Source organism: Helianthus annuus, chromosome 10 (genome assembly GCF_002127325.2).
Source record: "Helianthus annuus cultivar XRQ/B chromosome 10, HanXRQr2.0-SUNRISE, whole genome shotgun sequence".
Taxonomy (NCBI): Eukaryota; Viridiplantae; Streptophyta; class Magnoliopsida; order Asterales; family Asteraceae; genus Helianthus; species Helianthus annuus.
The window spans coordinates 157,627,095-157,646,217 of NC_035442.2; the positions used below are offsets into that span (position 1 = coordinate 157,627,095).

The following is a 19,123-nucleotide window of genomic DNA, read 5'->3' on the forward strand; positions in this document are numbered from 1 at the left end:
CTATATAATATCTAAGTTATTCTATACGTATACATCTAAGTAACTAAGACTTGATGATGACTTAATAGTTATTTGTTAAGTGGACGTTACATCATCTATGACCATGCCCTTGTTACGACTCTAATGGATCTTAGAATCCATGAAATCATACCAACTCTTTTGAGTTTCAATAGTGTCAAGAACAAGAGTTATGTGTACAAGATGATTATTTTCACCTATGTTACTTTCTTTATATTTTAAACTCCGAATCTATAATCTTCCGTATACGCCAAACTCACACACCTACGTTTCCTTGTGTAGAAGGACAAGGTGCTCCAAACTAACTCATCTACAAACTTGCTCTCGGAACTTCAAGTCACCACTTGTAAACCGTGAGTATACTCGAACCCATTTCTACTTTTAACACTTTGGGTGCAACATGTATTCTATATTAAACGCACACAACACTTGAAACTTATTTGAAACTTACTCTATCCATTTAAACATGAAACATGAAACTTGTGAATCTTTAGACTTTTTGTGCAATGTGAACGTTTAATTCTTGTGTGTAGTTCCGCCTTAACAATAGTAGCGCTATAGGAGTAATGCACCTCCCCGTTAGTCTTTGGGGTATTGTTAGGAGGAGACATATCAACCTCCCGTTAAACTTTGGGTTTGGTACTTTAAACGCATTGGGAAACTTGGGCTATCACATGGACTACGTAAACTAGCACGTTTAAACTATTTTATTATGTTCATGTTGGATATGAGTTTTTATTCTATTATGCTATGTAAACAAACTTGTATACTTGCTCTTTGCTTTTGCATTGAAACTCTATTTTAATACATGTTGCAGGTTGATTTTTGAAGTATGGATGATTCATGAAACAAGTTTAGGGTGGACTAGATACACACCTAGATTAATCTATCACTTTGTTGGTTATGTTATGTTATGAAACAAAGTTGTTATTTCCTTTTGAATTATGTATGACATTTAGTTTTGAAATGAAATTTAAATTTAAATTAATTATTGTCACATAGTGTTATGACGTTTTGAGCAATCTACACACTTCGTCTCATCCCGATGTTTCCGCCATCGGTTGGGGTGTGACAAAGAAAATCAACAAAAAAAGTTGCACGATACCGTTGTTGTTCGTACGGTACCCGTGATCAGGGATGAACAAATGGTACCGGGTAGTAGTACCGAATTTCCTGAACTAAAAAAATTTCAAAATCAATTCGACACCGACTTTTGACGTTTTCTGTATCAGGTTGGTGTCGGTTTCTACCTTCATGTACTGGTTGACACAAACTTATCCAACTTAAAAAGTAAAGAAGATAAGAAAAGTATTAATAAACGATATATATTATTATAATATTTAAAACACTATTAATTGACTTTTATTATATATATATATATGTATAATGTTGCTTTCTATTATTTTGTTTTTGTAATAATTTTAATTTATCATGTACTTTCTATATTTCAATATAACTTTTTTGGATTATGAATTTTTCTAATTTTATTTAAATAATATTATTTAGGTATATTCATAGAGACGATCGACCAGCGTCTCATGAACGACCACTTAGTCAATACTTCAACAATAATTTTACCTTCACCCGTGAGATGTTTTAAATGGACAAAGAATTGTTTTTGCAAACCGTCGTTGATTTAGAGAGAAAGTAAGAGTACTTTAAATTGACCTTTGATAAAAGTTGTCGTCAGAGTTTTACAACGTTACATAAGTGTTAATATATAATAACACACATAATTATGCAAATAGTGTGATTATTCATTGAGTTTAATATAAAAATGACTTGTATTGTTTGGAATGATACTATTATTCCAGAAGATTTTGAAACTGAGTGGCATTCAATAATGTCTACTTTTGGATTGGAAAATCATGAATGGTTAAAATATATGTACGATCTTCGATTTGATTGGATACCCTCTTATTACGATAGAGAGAATTTGGCTGGTCATATGCGTACTACGTCTAGATGTGAAAGCGAGAATTACTTCTTTGGTCAGTTTTGTAATCCAAGATGTACACTTGTTGAATTTTTCACTCATTTTAAGACTGCAATGGATTTTCAAAGGCATGAGCATAGGAGGAATGATCATGATACCAGGTATATTCAGTCTGAGACCTGAAGTGACTTTGTATTGGAGAAACAAGCATCAGAAATATATACCAAAACAATTTTTAAAGATATTCAGATTGAAATTGATGTTACCATTACAAAGTGTATGTCAAAGACTCATGATACTGTGGGTGATGTTCAATATTATGACATAAAGGATTTCAAACAGCCATGCACATCTTTATTCAAGGTAATTTTTTAAATAAATATTGTTTTAAACATCTATTGCGTTTTATGTTTTTCATCATTAGTTGCGTTTTATCATTATGTTTATTGCGTTTTAATATTATATGATCATATACTTAATTTCTTTATTATATTTATTATTCATTGCGTTTTATATTACATTTCACTAATTTTATATAGTTTTTTAATTTTATTTACAGGTTCAATACAACAAACAAGAAGATGGTTTAAGTATAAGTTGTACTTGCAAACGGTTTGAACAATTTGGTATATTGTGCCGCCATATATTTTATGTTCTACGGTATGATGATATAACTGGGTTTCCTAGAAGATATGTTCTTAGAAGATGGATGAGAGATGTTGTTTCGAATGGCTCAATTTATTGCAATATTCGGTTTGATGAAATTGGTAGGAATAGTGAAATTGATAAAGTTTTTAGAGAAATCGTTGTAGCAAATGAATATGTGGTTAATAGGTTGATTGGGGATTTAGATGAGCTGTGTCATTACAGAGATCATATTAAAGGTTATATTGATAAAGCGGATGAGGTTATGGTGCGCCGCCTCTTAGTCGCAAAGATAGGTTTGCTGATATTGGAGGGAACTTAGAAAAGTCTGATTCTATGATTCGTGTCCCGATCAAATAAGGACAAAAGGATGCGGTGTACAAAAAAGGATTAAGTCTAATTGTGAGATTGCAATTCAGTAATCATCAAAGATCCAGAAATCATGCCGTGTATGTGGTGGAAAAGGTCATAACAGTCGCACATGTAAAGAGAAGGTTTCTTCTAAGGCTATAGGGTCTAGCAATACAATGTAAGTATGTATAAAAATTCTGATATTAATAAAAAAGAAAAAAAATTGTTATTGCGTTTTATGATGTATAGGTAACAGCTCTTTTTGTTGTTGCGTTTTGTGATATCCTACATAAATATAAGCTATTTTTGGTTAACCGCGTTTTATGATAACAACAATGTATTGTTATTGCGTTTTATACATACAACAATATACAACAAGTGAAATTTTTTGATTATTGCGTTTTATGATAACACATTACAAATTAAACATGAAGAGCAAGTGGATATCTTAAATATTGCGTTATATAGATGATGAAAGTTTAAAACAAAGATGATGTCCACAGCAATTGTTCGACCCCAGGGGGGCAGGGGTTTGTGTTCGGGAGGTTGGGGTTTGCAATTCAGAAAGGATTGGCGGCGCAGCTTGTTGCCCGTCTACCTTCTGTTTTGATGTAACTTAACAAGTTTTCTGGACTTTATTTATAATTGAAATGATTTATTTAAAAAAAATGTTTACAAACCACAAAATTACTTCTATCAGATAAAAACATCAAATAAAAATTACTAGCAAGATCAGCATCATGGATCAGAGTTTGTTTCTTCTTCAGATGAGTACCCTAAGCTTCCATTTGGGATTTCCTCATCACTTTCAGATTGAGTCCAAAGTTCAACCTGTGAGACTACTGCCTTCTGAAGCTTCTCTGCAAATTTGCTTGCAAAGTTGTTGATGATTGGAATTTCAGATAACTGCTTCAAAAAGCTTATATCCTCACTGGAAGATATGTCCTTTGGGTCGTATAGCTCCACATCACCATTGTCCCAAGTCACAGAAATTTTGAAAGTTTCTTCAATGAACTCCCAAGATGTAACTTGTGTTTCTTCAATTGCAGTTTGATTCGGATTTCCATACCTTTTGTGTAGAATTCTGAATAGTGCAGCTGTCTGATCTGTGTAACAAGATGTGGTATTCCTATTTCATTCATCCTTCTCAAAACATTCTCATTGTAGTTTTGAAGAACAGAAGCAATGGAATGGTATCTAATTTTTTGGCCATCAAGAAACTGAAGAACGAAATGTTCTCTTTGAACCCACCAAACTGATAGTTGTTGATTAGCCATTTAGGGTTTTTGTGTGTGTTTGTGGTTGGGTATTGGTGTATGAGGAATGTGAATATAATTTAGGGTTTTTGTTCTTATATAATGGATTGGTAGAGGGATTGGTATCAAGTGTTTTAATAATAATAATGATTATATTTCAGTTTTTTCTTTGAATTTATTGTTCTATCATACAATATTTTATCAGGAATCCAATAGGCTTTTTAAGGCTTTTTGTCTTATCAATTTCTTTTGTCATTAAGCTGTCAATTTTTTTTGTCTTATCATTTCCTCATTTATTATTATTTTATTTTATAACATTGCGTTTTAGAAAGAGTATAAAATACTAGTTTTATGATTGTCATTATTGTCACTAAGCCTTTATTTTTTTTGCGTTAGAAAAACAGTAAAAAAACATTTATTGCGTTATATAGATGTATTGCATATGTTTGGACATGAATAATTAGGAAACAGTTTGTATTGCGTTTTAGAATAAATAACATAAGTCAAACAACAAATAAATAGACAATGTTGAGTTTTAGCATACTATTAAAATGTTGCGTTTTATAATATGACAAAAAGAAAACAAGTGTATAAAATAAAATGTTGCCTTTTAGCATAATAGCATTTGAATATCTGTGTACCCTTTCTTTTAAACATATTATTTAAAAATTTTATTGATAAATTGTACAAATTTTTAAAATATCAATTCTATTTTGAATCATTGCGTTATATGACAAGACATGAAAAATAAAGACATTGTATTGCGTTTTAAAATAACAAACAATAAGTAGCATTTGTAACTCTAAGTATATGTTTTAAACAAAATATACCAACAAAATATTGCGTTATATGATAAATTAGAATAAAAGACAAAATATTGCGTTTTATAATAACTAGCATTTCTAAATCAAAGTAACTGTTTTAAACATGATAAATTCATAAACTAGCAAGAGCAAGCCTCTCTTTAATCCTTTCCAAACTAGTGTCATAAGAAAGTTTTTTAAGTTTTGCACTGAGTTTGGGAAACTTCTTTGAATCCTCAATAATATAATCTTTGCGTTCGTTGAGATCGAGGCAATAATATCTTTGTGATAAATTTTCTTCTTAAATCTTCAAGTTGTGTGGTCTGCTTGTTCACTTGTTTTTTGTTTTTACCCTTCTTGATAATTGCAGGTTCTTCATATTCCTCATGAAACCCACAATTCCATTTTTCGACTTCTTCACCGTTATAACATTCCATATGACGCATAAAGAATATACCACAGTCAATGCCGTTATCTTTTGTCATCCATTTCATCTCCATTCTAACAGGTTTTATGCCCTTTATATCATCTGCATTTTCATGACCAACAGATTTAAGGTAACATGCCAAAGCATTCCTCTACAAAAAAAAAAAAAAAAAAAACAAAAAGATTATGTGGTTTATATTGTGTTTTAAAAGCATAACTCGGAAAACTTACTGTCTTTTCAGGCACATCACCATATTTTTGTTTATTTGTGACCTCTTTTGCACTGTTGTCAATGATGATTATTTGTTTCTCTTCAAGATTGAATGAGATCACAAAGAAATGCTCTACATGGAGAATCGGGACAAGGATAATTTTAAAATCGTTTATGCTTTTTAACTTTCCACCTTGAAGAATTTTTTCTATGTTCTTTGTGAACTCTTCTATCATTTTTTCTTCCTTTTCATTCAATGAGAAAGCCTGCATAACAATAAATAAATCAAAATATTAATTGCGTTTTATGAAGGTAATAAAACATACAGTTGCGTTTTATAAAACTTCATTCAAACAAAGTTCACATTGCGTTTTATGAAAGAAATAAAACTGACAATTGCGTTTTATATAACTTTATTCAATCAAACTTCAAAAAACTTCATTAAGCATATATTATTTGTATAAAACAGACAAATTGCATTTTACAGATCTTACCAGCATTCGAATAGTACAGAAAAATCTTGGAGTTTTGTTGTCTTTTGATCTTCTTTTTTCTTCTTCATTCAAAATATATGCCCAACAATTGATTACTTCTCCTGTTATTTCCAATTCTGGCCTCATTGTTTCTACACCATATCTCGACAGAAATACATGATCACTAATTTCAAAGAGAGTGTCCCTGCAAAAAAAAAATAATTAAATTATAATATTTGATTTTTGTTTTGTGTTAGTGTATATAAATGCTTTTGTACGTTATTTCTCCTTCTGCATGGAAAGCATATCCCGATATGTTGTTTTCGTTTGCTGTTCTTGCTTCGTTCATTGCTATTTGTCTTTGATAGTATGGTGAAAATAATACTTCTGCTACATTTTTCTGTCGATTTGGTCCTACTATCTTTGTGATTATTTGTTCTGTTTTGTTGATATCACTTGTTGGTTGTTCTTCCTAAACAGATTTTGCAGGTGTTTTATACGGATCTTCTTGTGGGTTGAGGAATGATGTGTTTTGAATCAGATCACTGATTTCTTTTTCAGTATTCTATTCTTCAATTCTATCTAACATTGTTTGTATCCCAGTAATTTGAATACATGTTTCAACTGCTTTTTCGCTTGTTTTATTTTCAGATTCCGTTGGGTTTTCAGATTGTGCAGCGTGGCGAGTAGTATCATCTTCCACTTCATTTTCATCCACATTTGAAGACAATTGAGAAATTTTCAAATCAAAGGATGGTACCTCACCATTTTGAATTTTTTTTTTTGATTTGATTTTTTTTTCTGCTTCATCTGTCTTTTTGATTATCTCCAATATTAATGATGGAGTTTCTTCGCAAGGGTTTTCAATGTGTGTTTGCAGACTTGATGTAGGTTCTTTCTCAATGATTTTTTTATGGATTTGAGGGTTGGACTACAACTGTGTTATCTTCATTGCGTTTTGTAGCATCCTCATTGCGTTTTACAATCAATGGAAATGAAGTGATTTGATTCTCCGTGTCTTCATTTTGACTCAAATTTAGAAATCTTGATGGTGTTTCGATCATAGTTGAATCAATACTAACTTTCTTGTGCTTTTTAGCTTGATCGTTGCATTTTTCCATCAATGAAGCCCATTCGTTTATTTTGTTATGAACAATTTCACTATTTGGATATTCTTCAATAATCTCATCTATGCGTGATTGAATGCTTTCCAAAATTTCTTCAAATCCTTTAAAATGATAATCCAAGGCAGTCACAACATTTTCTTCATTGGAGTTTTTACCTTCAATGTTCTTCATATTTCAATCGCCACTTTTTGTTGAATGAATGTCAGAAAGACCTTCACTTTGATTTTGTGATGGCATGAAATTACGCAATCGGCATTGACTGTCTACCCATAATTTAGCTTTATTTCCTTCTGATGGTTTTATGAAGAATTGCCCCCATGATCCTCCACTTTCTGTTTGTGTTTTTTCAGTTTCATTGGTTTTAAGTTGGCTGTTTTGAGCATCCTCTTGTTCAATCCAGTGTATTGCAGCTTTAAGTAAGGTGTTTCCTTCTTTTATCTCTTCTGAGTTGATTTGGATGTTTGGTTGTTCTTCAACATCGTCTTCATCTTTTTCTTCGGATTCATCTTGACAAATTTCTTCTTTTTCATTGTCGGATTCAGATGGATAAACATAAAATTCATCCTCCTCCTCCTAATCTTTCTTTTTTTGTTTATTCTTTCTGACATTTTTCTCTTTTTTCTTTGTATCCTTTACAAACTCTCCCCTCATTTAGCGCAACAATTTCCAATTCATCTTCAAATCCTTGTTTTTTGTAAGCATATATAATCTGTATGAATCATTGCGTTTTAAATAAATACTCAATACTAATTTTGTTGCGTTTTATAATATAAATCATTGTAAACAACCTACACAAATAATTTTTTGTAACTTTATACACATTGCGTTTTAAGCAAGCATTGCGTTTTAATCAAGCATATTTTGAACAGAGCATTTAAATAAGTCATTGCATTTTGTACCTTCATAAACGTTGCGTTTTAAACAAACAAATGTTAAACAAATAATATAAACAAGTCATTGCGTTTTGTAACTTTATATACATTGCGTTTTAATCAAACATATACTAAACAAAGAATATAAACAAGCAGTCTAAACAAGCATTTAGCATAATATGTAGCAATAATGCAAGATCAGATTTCATACCGCTAACAATCCAATAGGTCCATTGAAGGTCTTGTCATTTCCAGGCCATTGTCTTCTTGTACGCCTTAAAACATTCAGAATATATTCACACCAATTAAAATCTTGGGTTTTTTTTGTCACTTTTCATCGATGGTAAGAATCTTTGGTTAACATTACTACTTTTCATTGCCTATGCCATGATCGTAAGAAATATAACCAAGAAGTTTAGTTTGAACAGTCTTCCAAGCTCATTTCTTGATTTTAAATATTTAATCAAGTTGGCAACATACATTCTCTTCAAAATATCTTTGCTGAATTGACCGCGCCAGAATTTAATTGTAAGATCAGTTTCTTTTGGTCTCAGTTTTTCCTCAATTTTATTTTTCCATTTGGTATTTGAAATACCTTTTGGATCAATTCAGCCGTGATCTTAATCTTTTCATCTCCAGTATTTATCTCATCATTTTCAGCATCAAAGTTTTTTACCAGCCAATATCCGAATTTGCGTGGAACTGAATGCAACTTGAATGATAGTATGCTGCCAAACCCTATTTCCCTAACAACTTTCTTTTGCTCTTTTGACAAATTTTCAATATAATCTGTGAGATTATTGACTGCACATCTTATGCTGATTTTTTTTCCGTCGTAATCATAATATGGTTGTTCTTCTGGTTGTTCTTCTGTTTTATCTTTCCTCAATGATCTCTTTGGTTTTGATTCTGACTTTTCCTTCTTTTGATATTTTGTCTGTTTCACTCTTGGTGGTGGATCAACAAAATCATCATCTGATATATTCAAGTGTTTTAGAAACATATATATTTTTTTTTCATGAAATTATGTTTAATGCGTTTTATGTTACCTGAATTTACTTGTTGTTGTTCAGAACTATGCAGAACTATAGCTCCCCTAGTATTTTCATCTTTTGAAACAGAATCTGTATCTTCTGAAGATTCAATCACCACTTTCTTTCTTCTCCTTTTTTGTTTTTCCTCTTGTTTTTTATCTTTAAACAAAATAATGAAACAATGTCAATTAACAAATTTAAGATAAAATGCATTAGTTAACAATATAAAGATAAAAAGCAGTAGTTCACAGTTTTAAGATAAAACGCAATACTTTACATATATTAAATTAACTCAGCAAATTAACCTTACATAATCTCATTTTGTTTTTTATAATATTTTAAAATAAAACGCATTAGTCAAGGAAAAAAAAAGCATTTGAGACAATATTATGATAAAACGCAATAGTTAACAACACATGTATCTCAACAAATACAAAGATAAGATAAAACGCAATGTTTGAAAATTTGATGTGTGTAAAATGCAACATATAAATTACATCAAATGAGGCATAAAACTAACCCTTTTTAAGTACTAATGTTGGAAAAAGTGTGCTTTTGTCTTCCTTTTGTATTTTCAGGGTTAAAAGAGCTTAAATGAACAAAAGAAGCAAAAATGTAGCCAAATCCAACATAAATACAAAGAAAAGGAAGAAATGTGGCATGCCCGACTCCTCGACAGCATCTCCCAAAGCAAAAACAAGAAGAAAGCTGAGCATGGGGTTGTGCCCAGCTGAGCATGGGGCTGTGCCCAGTTGAACACGGGGCTGTGTCCAGCGGACACGGGGCGTGTCCAGCTCAACACGGGGCCGTGCTCAGCGAACACGGGGCAGTGTCCAGAATGGTCAACCCTGGCACAAAAGACAAAGTGGTAGAAGCTTCTATTGCCCACCACGGGGCCGTGCCCAGCGGACACGGGGGCGTGGTCAGAGTGCTGCAGGTGCATTTATTGTAATTGCGAATTACAATTAATGAAGAGAGAGAGTGTCAGACGGGCACGGGGCCGTGTCCAGCGGACACGGGGCCGTGCCCAGGCTTCTGTTCAGCCTATAAATAGGAGTGCTTGGCTTCATTTCAACTCATCCCTTGGCACACCACCTCTCTCACACTTCATCCACCACCCACCACCACCATAACACCATCATCCACCACCATCATCCATTGTCCATCGTAGAGTGTGTGAGTCGTCTCGGGATCCAAGATTGATCGTAAGAGTTCTTGACAATCAAGGCCATGTTTGCCTAAGTCTCTTACATCACTTGGTGAAGACAAGTGTTTAGTATAATACTTTTTATTTTTAATCTTTTGCACTTTTTATTTGGTTTTGTATTAATGACTTTAATAACTAGTTACTTATGTTGAAGGTGATCTTTCCTTATCGTTTGTCCGTGGTGTCTTGGCGTTATTTTACTGTCTATATAAAATAAAAGATTTTCACCATTCATATCTCCACGGTCTATATGGAGGTATGTTGGCTACCTGGTCGGGGGTTAAGGGAACGGTTTGGTAAGGGTCTTGCCCTTGTTCAGCGTTTAGAGGTCCTGCTTGGGACCTGGGTCAAATTTAGTAGGATCTCCTTCAATGCCCATAGGTATTGAATGGCGGGGATCCAAACTCTTTGACCCCCTCATAAGCTAACTACTATTAATACTATAACCCGGCTATTTAGGACTGTATCCCTGCTGACTCAGACTACTTAGCCGAGGGTAACGTCACCGCCAAAAGCGGGGCCTACCATAATTTGCATTAATAACTTAATTCATTATCTTTCAATAATCCGACCCTTTAGGATTGTATCCTTGCTGACTCAAACTACTGGGTTGAGGGTAACGTCGCCTTCAAAAGAGGGGCCTACTACAATAACTAAGATAATCTCTTAAACAAGTGCAAAAGTGCGAAAATAATCAAAGGTTATACTAATACACGTGTCGGATCCAAGTGATTCATCTTGTCTATCTGTTTTTATTTTATTTTATTTTTCAGCATTTAGTTAGTTTTTATTTTTCTTAGTTTAAAACATTTTTCTAACTTTTTGATTTGATTAGACGTTGAGGATAAACCGGTATTAAAAGCTCTTGTGTCCTTGGACGACCTCGGTATCTTACCAACACTATACTACGTCCACGATGGGTGCACTTGCCCATATGTGTGTTTAGTGTTAGTGAATATCGTGTTTTATAAATTTAAAACTTGGCTAAAAGTGTAAAAAGGGCTTAAATAAACATCTAAAAATATATTACACTACACACGCATCAAGTTTTTGGCGCCGTTGCCGGGGACACAAGGATTTTAAGAAAGCTTAAAATCGACGGCCTAATCAGTTTTTCAAAACCTTTTCAAAACGCGCGCATTTTTCTGCATTTTAGTTTAGTTTTGCATTTACAGTAGCTTGAACACGGGGCCGTGCTCGCTGAACACGCCCCCGTGCTGCATATTTTTAGAGTAGATACCCAGATACAGAGTCTGACCACGGGGCCGTGTTCACTCAACACGCCCCCGTGCTCAACGTGACCAGTTAATTTAATTAAAACGCCCAGATACAGTCCCTGAACACGGGGCCGTGTTCACTCAACACGGGGCCGTGTCTAGCTTCTGTTTCCGTCTTATTTTTTTGTTTTCTGGTCCCGAGACTCAGTTGTGGTCTGTTGAGTGATTCTTATGGATCAATACTCAAGAGGTTACAACTACACCTATGATGAAGATGATTATAGGGGTAATTATTGCACTAATTGTCGTAACGCACGCTCGGTTCAATATAATAACTCATATCAACCATCCAATTCATACAACCATTATGAGGAGCCCAGGTACGAGCCATCAACTTCATACACATCCTATGAAGACCAAAGGTATGAACCTACTCCCTCATACTCATATTTTGATGAACCAAGGTATGAGCCTTCATACTCATACTTTGAAGATTCAACATATGAGCCACCACCTTCATACTCTTATTATGAGGAACCATGGCGTGAACAACCCACCTCATATGAGTACTATGAAGAACAAAGTTTCGACCCTCATCCATCATATACTTACAATGAAGAACAATGGTGTGAACCATCTACTTCATATGAGTACTATGAGGAACCAAGGATCGAACAACCGGATTCAAGCTTTGAGGATCCAAATTCTTTCAATCTCACCGAAGTGACCAATAGGATATTAGAACACATTAAAACTATTGAACGTTGCATAAAAGAATCTCGCGCAAAGGAAGAGGAATCCCGCGCAAGAGAAGAGCTAAAAAATGATAATAACGTAGAGATAGTTGAAAGTGTAAAAATGGAAGAACAAGAAAGTGAAAAACCGACACATGAGTTAAACAACGAAAATGGTGAGTCCGACAATGTTAAAATTCAAGAAGAGTCTAATTTTGAAGAAATTAACCTCTTGCCACCTACTTTCGAAAATCATTGTTTAATAACCCCTCATGCCAAGTTTTTAAAAGAGTTAAACACTAGTGCTAAAATCAAATACTTAGTAAGTGTTAAGTTAACTAATGATCAAACCTCGCTAATAAAAGAAGACCCTTTTGAAATTAACATTACACCGGTTCCATGTTTCTTTCAAAATTCCTTTATTAGTAATATCACCATTGATAAAGATCTTTGTGTTAACATAATGCCTAACTATATTTTTGAAAAATTAAGTGTTAGTGATTTTACTCCACTTCAAATACCCATTTTTCTATCCGATCGGAAAGTAATAAAATCAATCGGTGTAGTTGAGGATTTCTTGGTTCAAACAAATCAAATGGTTATTCCAACCGACTTTGTCATCCTCGATGACACTCCTCTAGTCTTGGGAAAACCTTTTGTAAAAACTCATGACGCTTTGAAAAACCGGAAGTTTAATAATCTACCTCTTCAATTAGGGGCATTCAAAAGGAGCATAGATCTTGAGCGCTCAATGAAATATCCTTTTGGCAATAATGACCCCCTAATTGAAGATGAGCCTGAACCACCCGATAAGGAGGGTCTAGCCAAGGACCCTTATAAACGTGGCGCACCACGGAGGCATTCCGCGGAACTATCCTTAGTTTTAGATTAGTTTAACTTTTATGCTTTCTAGTTTAGTTTTAATTTGCAGGAATAAAACACACTCGGGATGGTGAAGGATACTAAGGGAAGCTTGAACCAACACCCCATGCGCAAAAACAGAGCCTCTCGACAATTTTTCTTCATTACTGCAAGTTCAGCACGGGGCCGTGCTCACCCAACACGCCCCCATGCCCAAAAATCTGCAGAAATGCCCAGTTCAGGTACCTGGACACGGGGCCGTGCTCACTGAACACGCCCCCGTGCCCAGCCTTCTGTTTACTTTTGGTACTGGCAGTCTGGACATGGGGCCGTGTTCAGCCAACACCACCCCGTGTTCAGCTACCCAGTACCATAAAATCTTGTTTTTAACCCACTTTTACACATTTTAATCAACCGAAAAACTTATTTTTGGGACACATTGAGGACAATGTGTAATTTAAGTGTGGGGGGATGCTAAAACCTTGAATTTTGCAAGTCCTAATAACAAGCCTTACACAAAACTCTATTGGAACCGCTAATCACCCCAAATTTTTTTTCAAAAACTTTTTATTTTTTTTACTTGTCTTGGTTTAATTTGGGAATAACAAGTTCTATAAAGGTTATATTTTTATAAATTTACAACCGATAGCGTCGTGATAAAAAGAACCAACATAAGAAAATTATGAAAAGGCATGACAAATCTAGTTAAAATTTAATTATATATACTTGATCACATTATAAACCCATTCCCACAAAAGTGAGTTTTGAGCCTTTATTGAGCATACAAATATACATCTTTAAACTAAATGCTCATTTTTCGTTTCTTGTGTGAATAGCCGCTTGGTTTCTTATGACTCTAGAACTTGCCACGACGATACATTCCCGGTCCTTATCAACTTAAACCCGAGTAAGTAAATGATGGAGGCATTAGGACTAACCTTTTTTCTTTCAACACCATTATTTTTCTTTTTTTTACCACCTACCCAAAATCCCCCTAGTTAACCCCTTTGAGCCTAAACCTTTTCGTTTCTTCCCCCAAAACAAACACCCTTTACCCACCAAAACCTTTTTCATTTTAAACCCTTTATTTTAGTAACAAAGCTCGGTTTTCTTGTGACACAAAAAAAAAGAGAAAAAAAAAAGAAGAAGAAAAAAATGAAGTTAGCAATAAACAAACAAGCTCATCAAAAGAAACCTTGTTTGAAAAATGCTTCATTAGAATTAAAAAAAAAAGAAAAAAAAGAAAAAAAAAAACAAAGTGTTTTACGAAAACCGACGCTTTTTACGCTTTTCGCCCTTTTACTAACCACTAACCCAACCACCCACCTTTAGCCCAAGCCTAACCCTTCACCCAAAAAGTCCTCTTGATATTTACAAAGGTATAAAGTTAAAAAGGAGGAGGATTGATTGCTTGGCAAGCTTATGGTAGGAATAAGTTCCATGCCGCTCTCGAGTGATTCACTAAAAATACACCTTCGGCCGAGTGTTGAGTGATCCCCCGTGAGGTATGTGAACTTGTATATAAATGAATTTTTAAAGAGGCATGTTATGCCCAAATAAGTAATTTCTCTTATGAAACGTTCTAAATAAATCATAACGAATAGGACTGTAAATAGTATGAAAATAAAACCCAATAAAGATTCTTGGATTCCCAACACTCAAAGACAAGCCCAAAACCTTCTCTTCTACCCATTCCATTTGGGAGTGTAAGCCACATATTAAAGAGTTTTGCTTGAGGACAAGCAAAGATTCAAGTGTGGGGGTATTTGATGTGTGTAAAATGCAACATATAAATTACATCAAATGAGGCATAAAACTAACCCTTTTTAAGTACTAATGTTGGAAAAAGTGTGCTTTTGTCTTCCTTTTGTATTTTCAGGGTTAAAAGAGCTTAAATGAACAAAAGAAGCAAAAATGTAGCCAAATCCAACATAAATACAAAGAAAAGGAAGAAATGTGGCATGCCCGACTCCTCGACAGCATCTCCCAAAGCAAAAACAAGAAGAAAGCTGAGCATGGGGTTGTGCCCAGCTGAGCATGGGGCTGTGCCCAGCTGAACACGGGGCTGTGTCCAGCGGACACGGGGCGTGTCCAGCTCAACACGGGGCCGTGCTCAGCGAACACGGGGCAGTGTCCAGAATGGTCAGCCCTGGCACAAAAGACAAAGTGGTAGAAGCTTCTATTGCCCACCACGGGGCCGTGCCCAGCGGACACGGGGGCGTGGTCAGAGTGCTGCAGGTGCATTTATTGTAATTGCGAATTACAATTAATGAAGAGAGAGAGTGTCAGACGGGCACGGGGCCGTGTCCAGCGGACACGGGGCCGTGCCCAGGCTTCTGTTCAGCCTATAAATAGGAGTGCTTGGCTTCATTTCAACTCATCCCTTGGCACACCACCTCTCTCACACTTCATCCACCACCCACCACCACCATAACACCATCATCCACCACCATCATCCATTGTCCATCGTAGAGTGTGTGAGTCGTCTCGGGATCCAAGATTGATCGTAAGAGTTCTTGACAATCAAGGCCATGTTTGCCTAAGTCTCTTACATCACTTGGTGAAGACAAGTGTTTAGTATAATACTTTTTATTTTTAATCTTTTGCACTTTTTATTTGGTTTTGTATTAATGACTTTAATAACTAGTTACTTATGTTGAAGGTGATCTTTCCTTATCGTTTGTCCGTGGTGTCTTGGCGTTATTTTACTGTCTATATAAAATAAAAGATTTTCACCATTCATATCTCCACGGTCTATATGGAGGTATGTTGGCTACCTGGTCGGGGGTTAAGGGAACGGTTTGGTAAGGGTCTTGCCCTTGTTCAGCGTTTAGAGGTCCTGCTTGGGACCTGGGTCAAATTTAGTAGGATCTCCTTCAATGCCCATAGGTATTGAATGGCGGGGATCCAAACTCTTTGACCCCCTCATAAGCTAACTACTATTAATACTATAACCCGGCTATTTAGGACTGTATCCCTGCTGACTCAGACTACTTAGCCGAGGGTAACGTCACCGCCAAAAGCGGGGCCTACCATAATTTGCATTAATAACTTAATTCATTATCTTTCAATAATCCGACCCTTTAGGATTGTATCCTTGCTGACTCAAACTACTGGGTTGAGGGTAACGTCGCCTTCAAAAGAGGGGCCTACTACAATAACTAAGATAATCTCTTAAACAAGTGCAAAAGTGCGAAAATAATCAAAGGTTATACTAATACACGTGTCGGATCCAAGTGATTCATCTTGTCTATCTGTTTTTATTTTATTTTATTTTTCAGCATTTAGTTAGTTTTTATTTTTCTTAGTTTAAAACATTTTTCTAACTTTTTGATTTGATTAGACGTTGAGGATAAACCGGTATTAAAAGCTCTTGTGTCCTTGGACGACCTCGGTATCTTACCAACACTATACTACGTCCACGATGGGTGCACTTGCCCATATGTGTGTTTAGTGTTAGTGAATATCGTGTTTTATAAATTTAAAACTTGGCTAAAAGTGTAAAAAGGGCTTAAATAAACATCTAAAAATATATTACACTACACACGCATCAAGTTTTTGGCGCCGTTGCCGGGGACACAAGGATTTTAAGAAAGCTTAAAATCGACGGCCTAATCAGTTTTTCAAAACCTTTTCAAAACGCGCGCATTTTTCTGCATTTTAGTTTAGTTTTGCATTTACAGTAGCTTGAACACGGGGCCGTGCTCGCTGAACACGCCCCCGTGCTGCATATTTTTAGAGTAGATACCCAGATACAGAGTCTGACCACGGGGCCGTGTTCACTCAACACGCCCCCGTGCTCAACGTGACCAGTTAATTTAATTAAAACGCCCAGATACAGTCCCTGAACACGGGGCCGTGTTCACTCAACACGGGGCCGTGTCTAGCTTCTGTTTCCGTCTTATTTTTTTGTTTTCTGGTCCCGAGACTCAGTTGTGGTCTGTTGAGTGATTCTTATGGATCAATACTCAAGAGGTTACAACTACACCTATGATGAAGATGATTATAGGGGTAATTATTGCACTAATTGTCGTAACGCACGCTCGGTTCAATATAATAACTCATATCAACCATCCAATTCATACAACCATTATGAGGAGCCCAGGTACGAGCCATCAACTTCATACACATCCTATGAAGACCAAAGGTATGAACCTACTCCCTCATACTCATATTTTGATGAACCAAGGTATGAGCCTTCATACTCATACTTTGAAGATTCAACATATGAGCCACCACCTTCATACTCTTATTATGAGGAACCATGGCGTGAACAACCCACCTCATATGAGTACTATGAAGAACAAAGTTTCGACCCTCATCCATCATATACTTACAATGAAGAACAATGGTGTGAACCATCTACTTCATATGAGTACTATGAGGAACCAAGGATCGAACAACCGGATTCAAGCTTTGAGGATCCAAATTCTTTCAATCTCACCGAAGTGACCAATAGGATATTAGAACACATTAAAACTATTGAACGTTGCATAAAAGAATCTCGCGCAAAGGAAGAGGAATCCCGCGCAAGAGAAGAGCTAAAAAATGATAATAACGTAGAGATAGTTGAAAGTGTAAAAATGGAAGAACAAGAAAGTGAAAAACCGACACATGAGTTAAACAACGAAAATGGTGAGTCCGACAATGTTAAAATTCAAGAAGAGTCTAATTTTGAAGAAATTAACCTCTTGCCACCTACTTTCGAAAATCATTGTTTAATAACCCCTCATGCCAAGTTTTTAAAAGAGTTAAACACTAGTGCTAAAATCAAATACTTAGTAAGTGTTAAGTTAACTAATGATCAAACCTCGCTAATAAAAGAAGACCCTTTTGAAATTAACATTACACCGGTTCCATGTTTCTTTCAAAATTCCTTTATTAGTAATATCACCATTGATAAAGATCTTTGTGTTAACATAATGCCTAACTATATTTTTGAAAAATTAAGTGTTAGTGATTTTACTCCACTTCAAATACCCATTTTTCTATCCGATCGGAAAGTAATAAAATCAATCGGTGTAGTTGAGGATTTCTTGGTTCAAACAAATCAAATGGTTATTCCAACCGACTTTGTCATCCTCGATGACACTCCTCTAGTCTTGGGAAAACCTTTTGTAAAAACTCATGACGCTTTGAAAAACCGGAAGTTTAATAATCTACCTCTTCAATTAGGGGCATTCAAAAGGAGCATAGATCTTGAGCGCTCAATGAAATATCCTTTTGGCAATAATGACCCCCTAATTGAAGATGAGCCTGAACCACCCGATAAGGAGGGTCTAGCCAAGGACCCTTATAAACGTGGCGCACCACGGAGGCATTCCGCGGAACTATCCTTAGTTTTAGATTAGTTTAACTTTTATGCTTTCTAGTTTAGTTTTAATTTGCAGGAATAAAACACACTCGGGATGGTGAAGGATACTAAGGGAAGCTTGAACCAACACCCCATGCGCAAAAACAGAGCCTCTCGACAATTTTTCTTCATTACTGCAAGTTCAGCACGGGGCCGTGCTCACCTAACACGCCCCCATGCCCAAAAATCTGCAGAAATGCCCAGTTCAGGTACCTGGACACGGGGCCGTGCTCACTGAACACGCCCCCGTGCCCAGCCTTCTGTTTACTTTTGGTACTGGCAGTCTGGACATGGGGCCGTGTTCAGCCAACACCACCCCGTGTTCAGCTACCCAGTACCATAAAATCTTGTTTTTAACCCACTTTTACACATTTTAATCAACCGAAAAACTTATTTTTGGGACACATTGAGGACAATGTGTAATTTAAGTGTGGGGGGATGCTAAAACCTTGAATTTTGCAAGTCCTAATAACAAGCCTTACACAAAACTCTATTGGAACCGCTAATCACCCCAAATTTTTTTTCAAAAACTTTTTATTTTTTTTACTTGTCTTGGTTTAATTTGGGAATAACAAGTTCTATAAAGGTTATATTTTTAT

General features: G+C 35.4%; 1 protein-coding gene across 1 annotated transcript; it reads right to left on the reverse strand.

Annotated features, from left to right (window-relative positions):
• Positions 1 to 7,420: 7,420 nt before the first annotated feature.
• Positions 7,421 to 9,472, reverse strand: LOC110882995. Its single transcript, XM_022130862.1, has 5 exons — positions 9,463 to 9,472; positions 9,168 to 9,311; positions 8,714 to 9,093; positions 7,887 to 7,955; positions 7,421 to 7,819 (listed from the first exon to the last, which is right to left on the reverse strand). The coding sequence occupies exons 1-5, from the start codon at positions 9,470 to 9,472 to the stop codon at positions 7,421 to 7,423; spliced, it is 1,002 nt and encodes a 333-aa protein (XP_021986554.1).
• Between the last annotated feature and the right edge of the window lie 9,651 nt (positions 9,473 to 19,123).

Coding starts and splice junctions, on each gene's coding strand:
- LOC110882995 (XM_022130862.1), bottom strand. Junction 9,094..9,167: donor ACAACAACAAGTAAATTCAG/GTAACATAAAAC, acceptor TGAATATATCAG/ATGATGATTTTGTTGATCCA. Junction 7,820..7,886: donor TTGCGCTAAATGAGGGGAGA/GTTTGTAAAGGA, acceptor AAGAAAGATTAG/GAGGAGGAGGATGAATTTTA.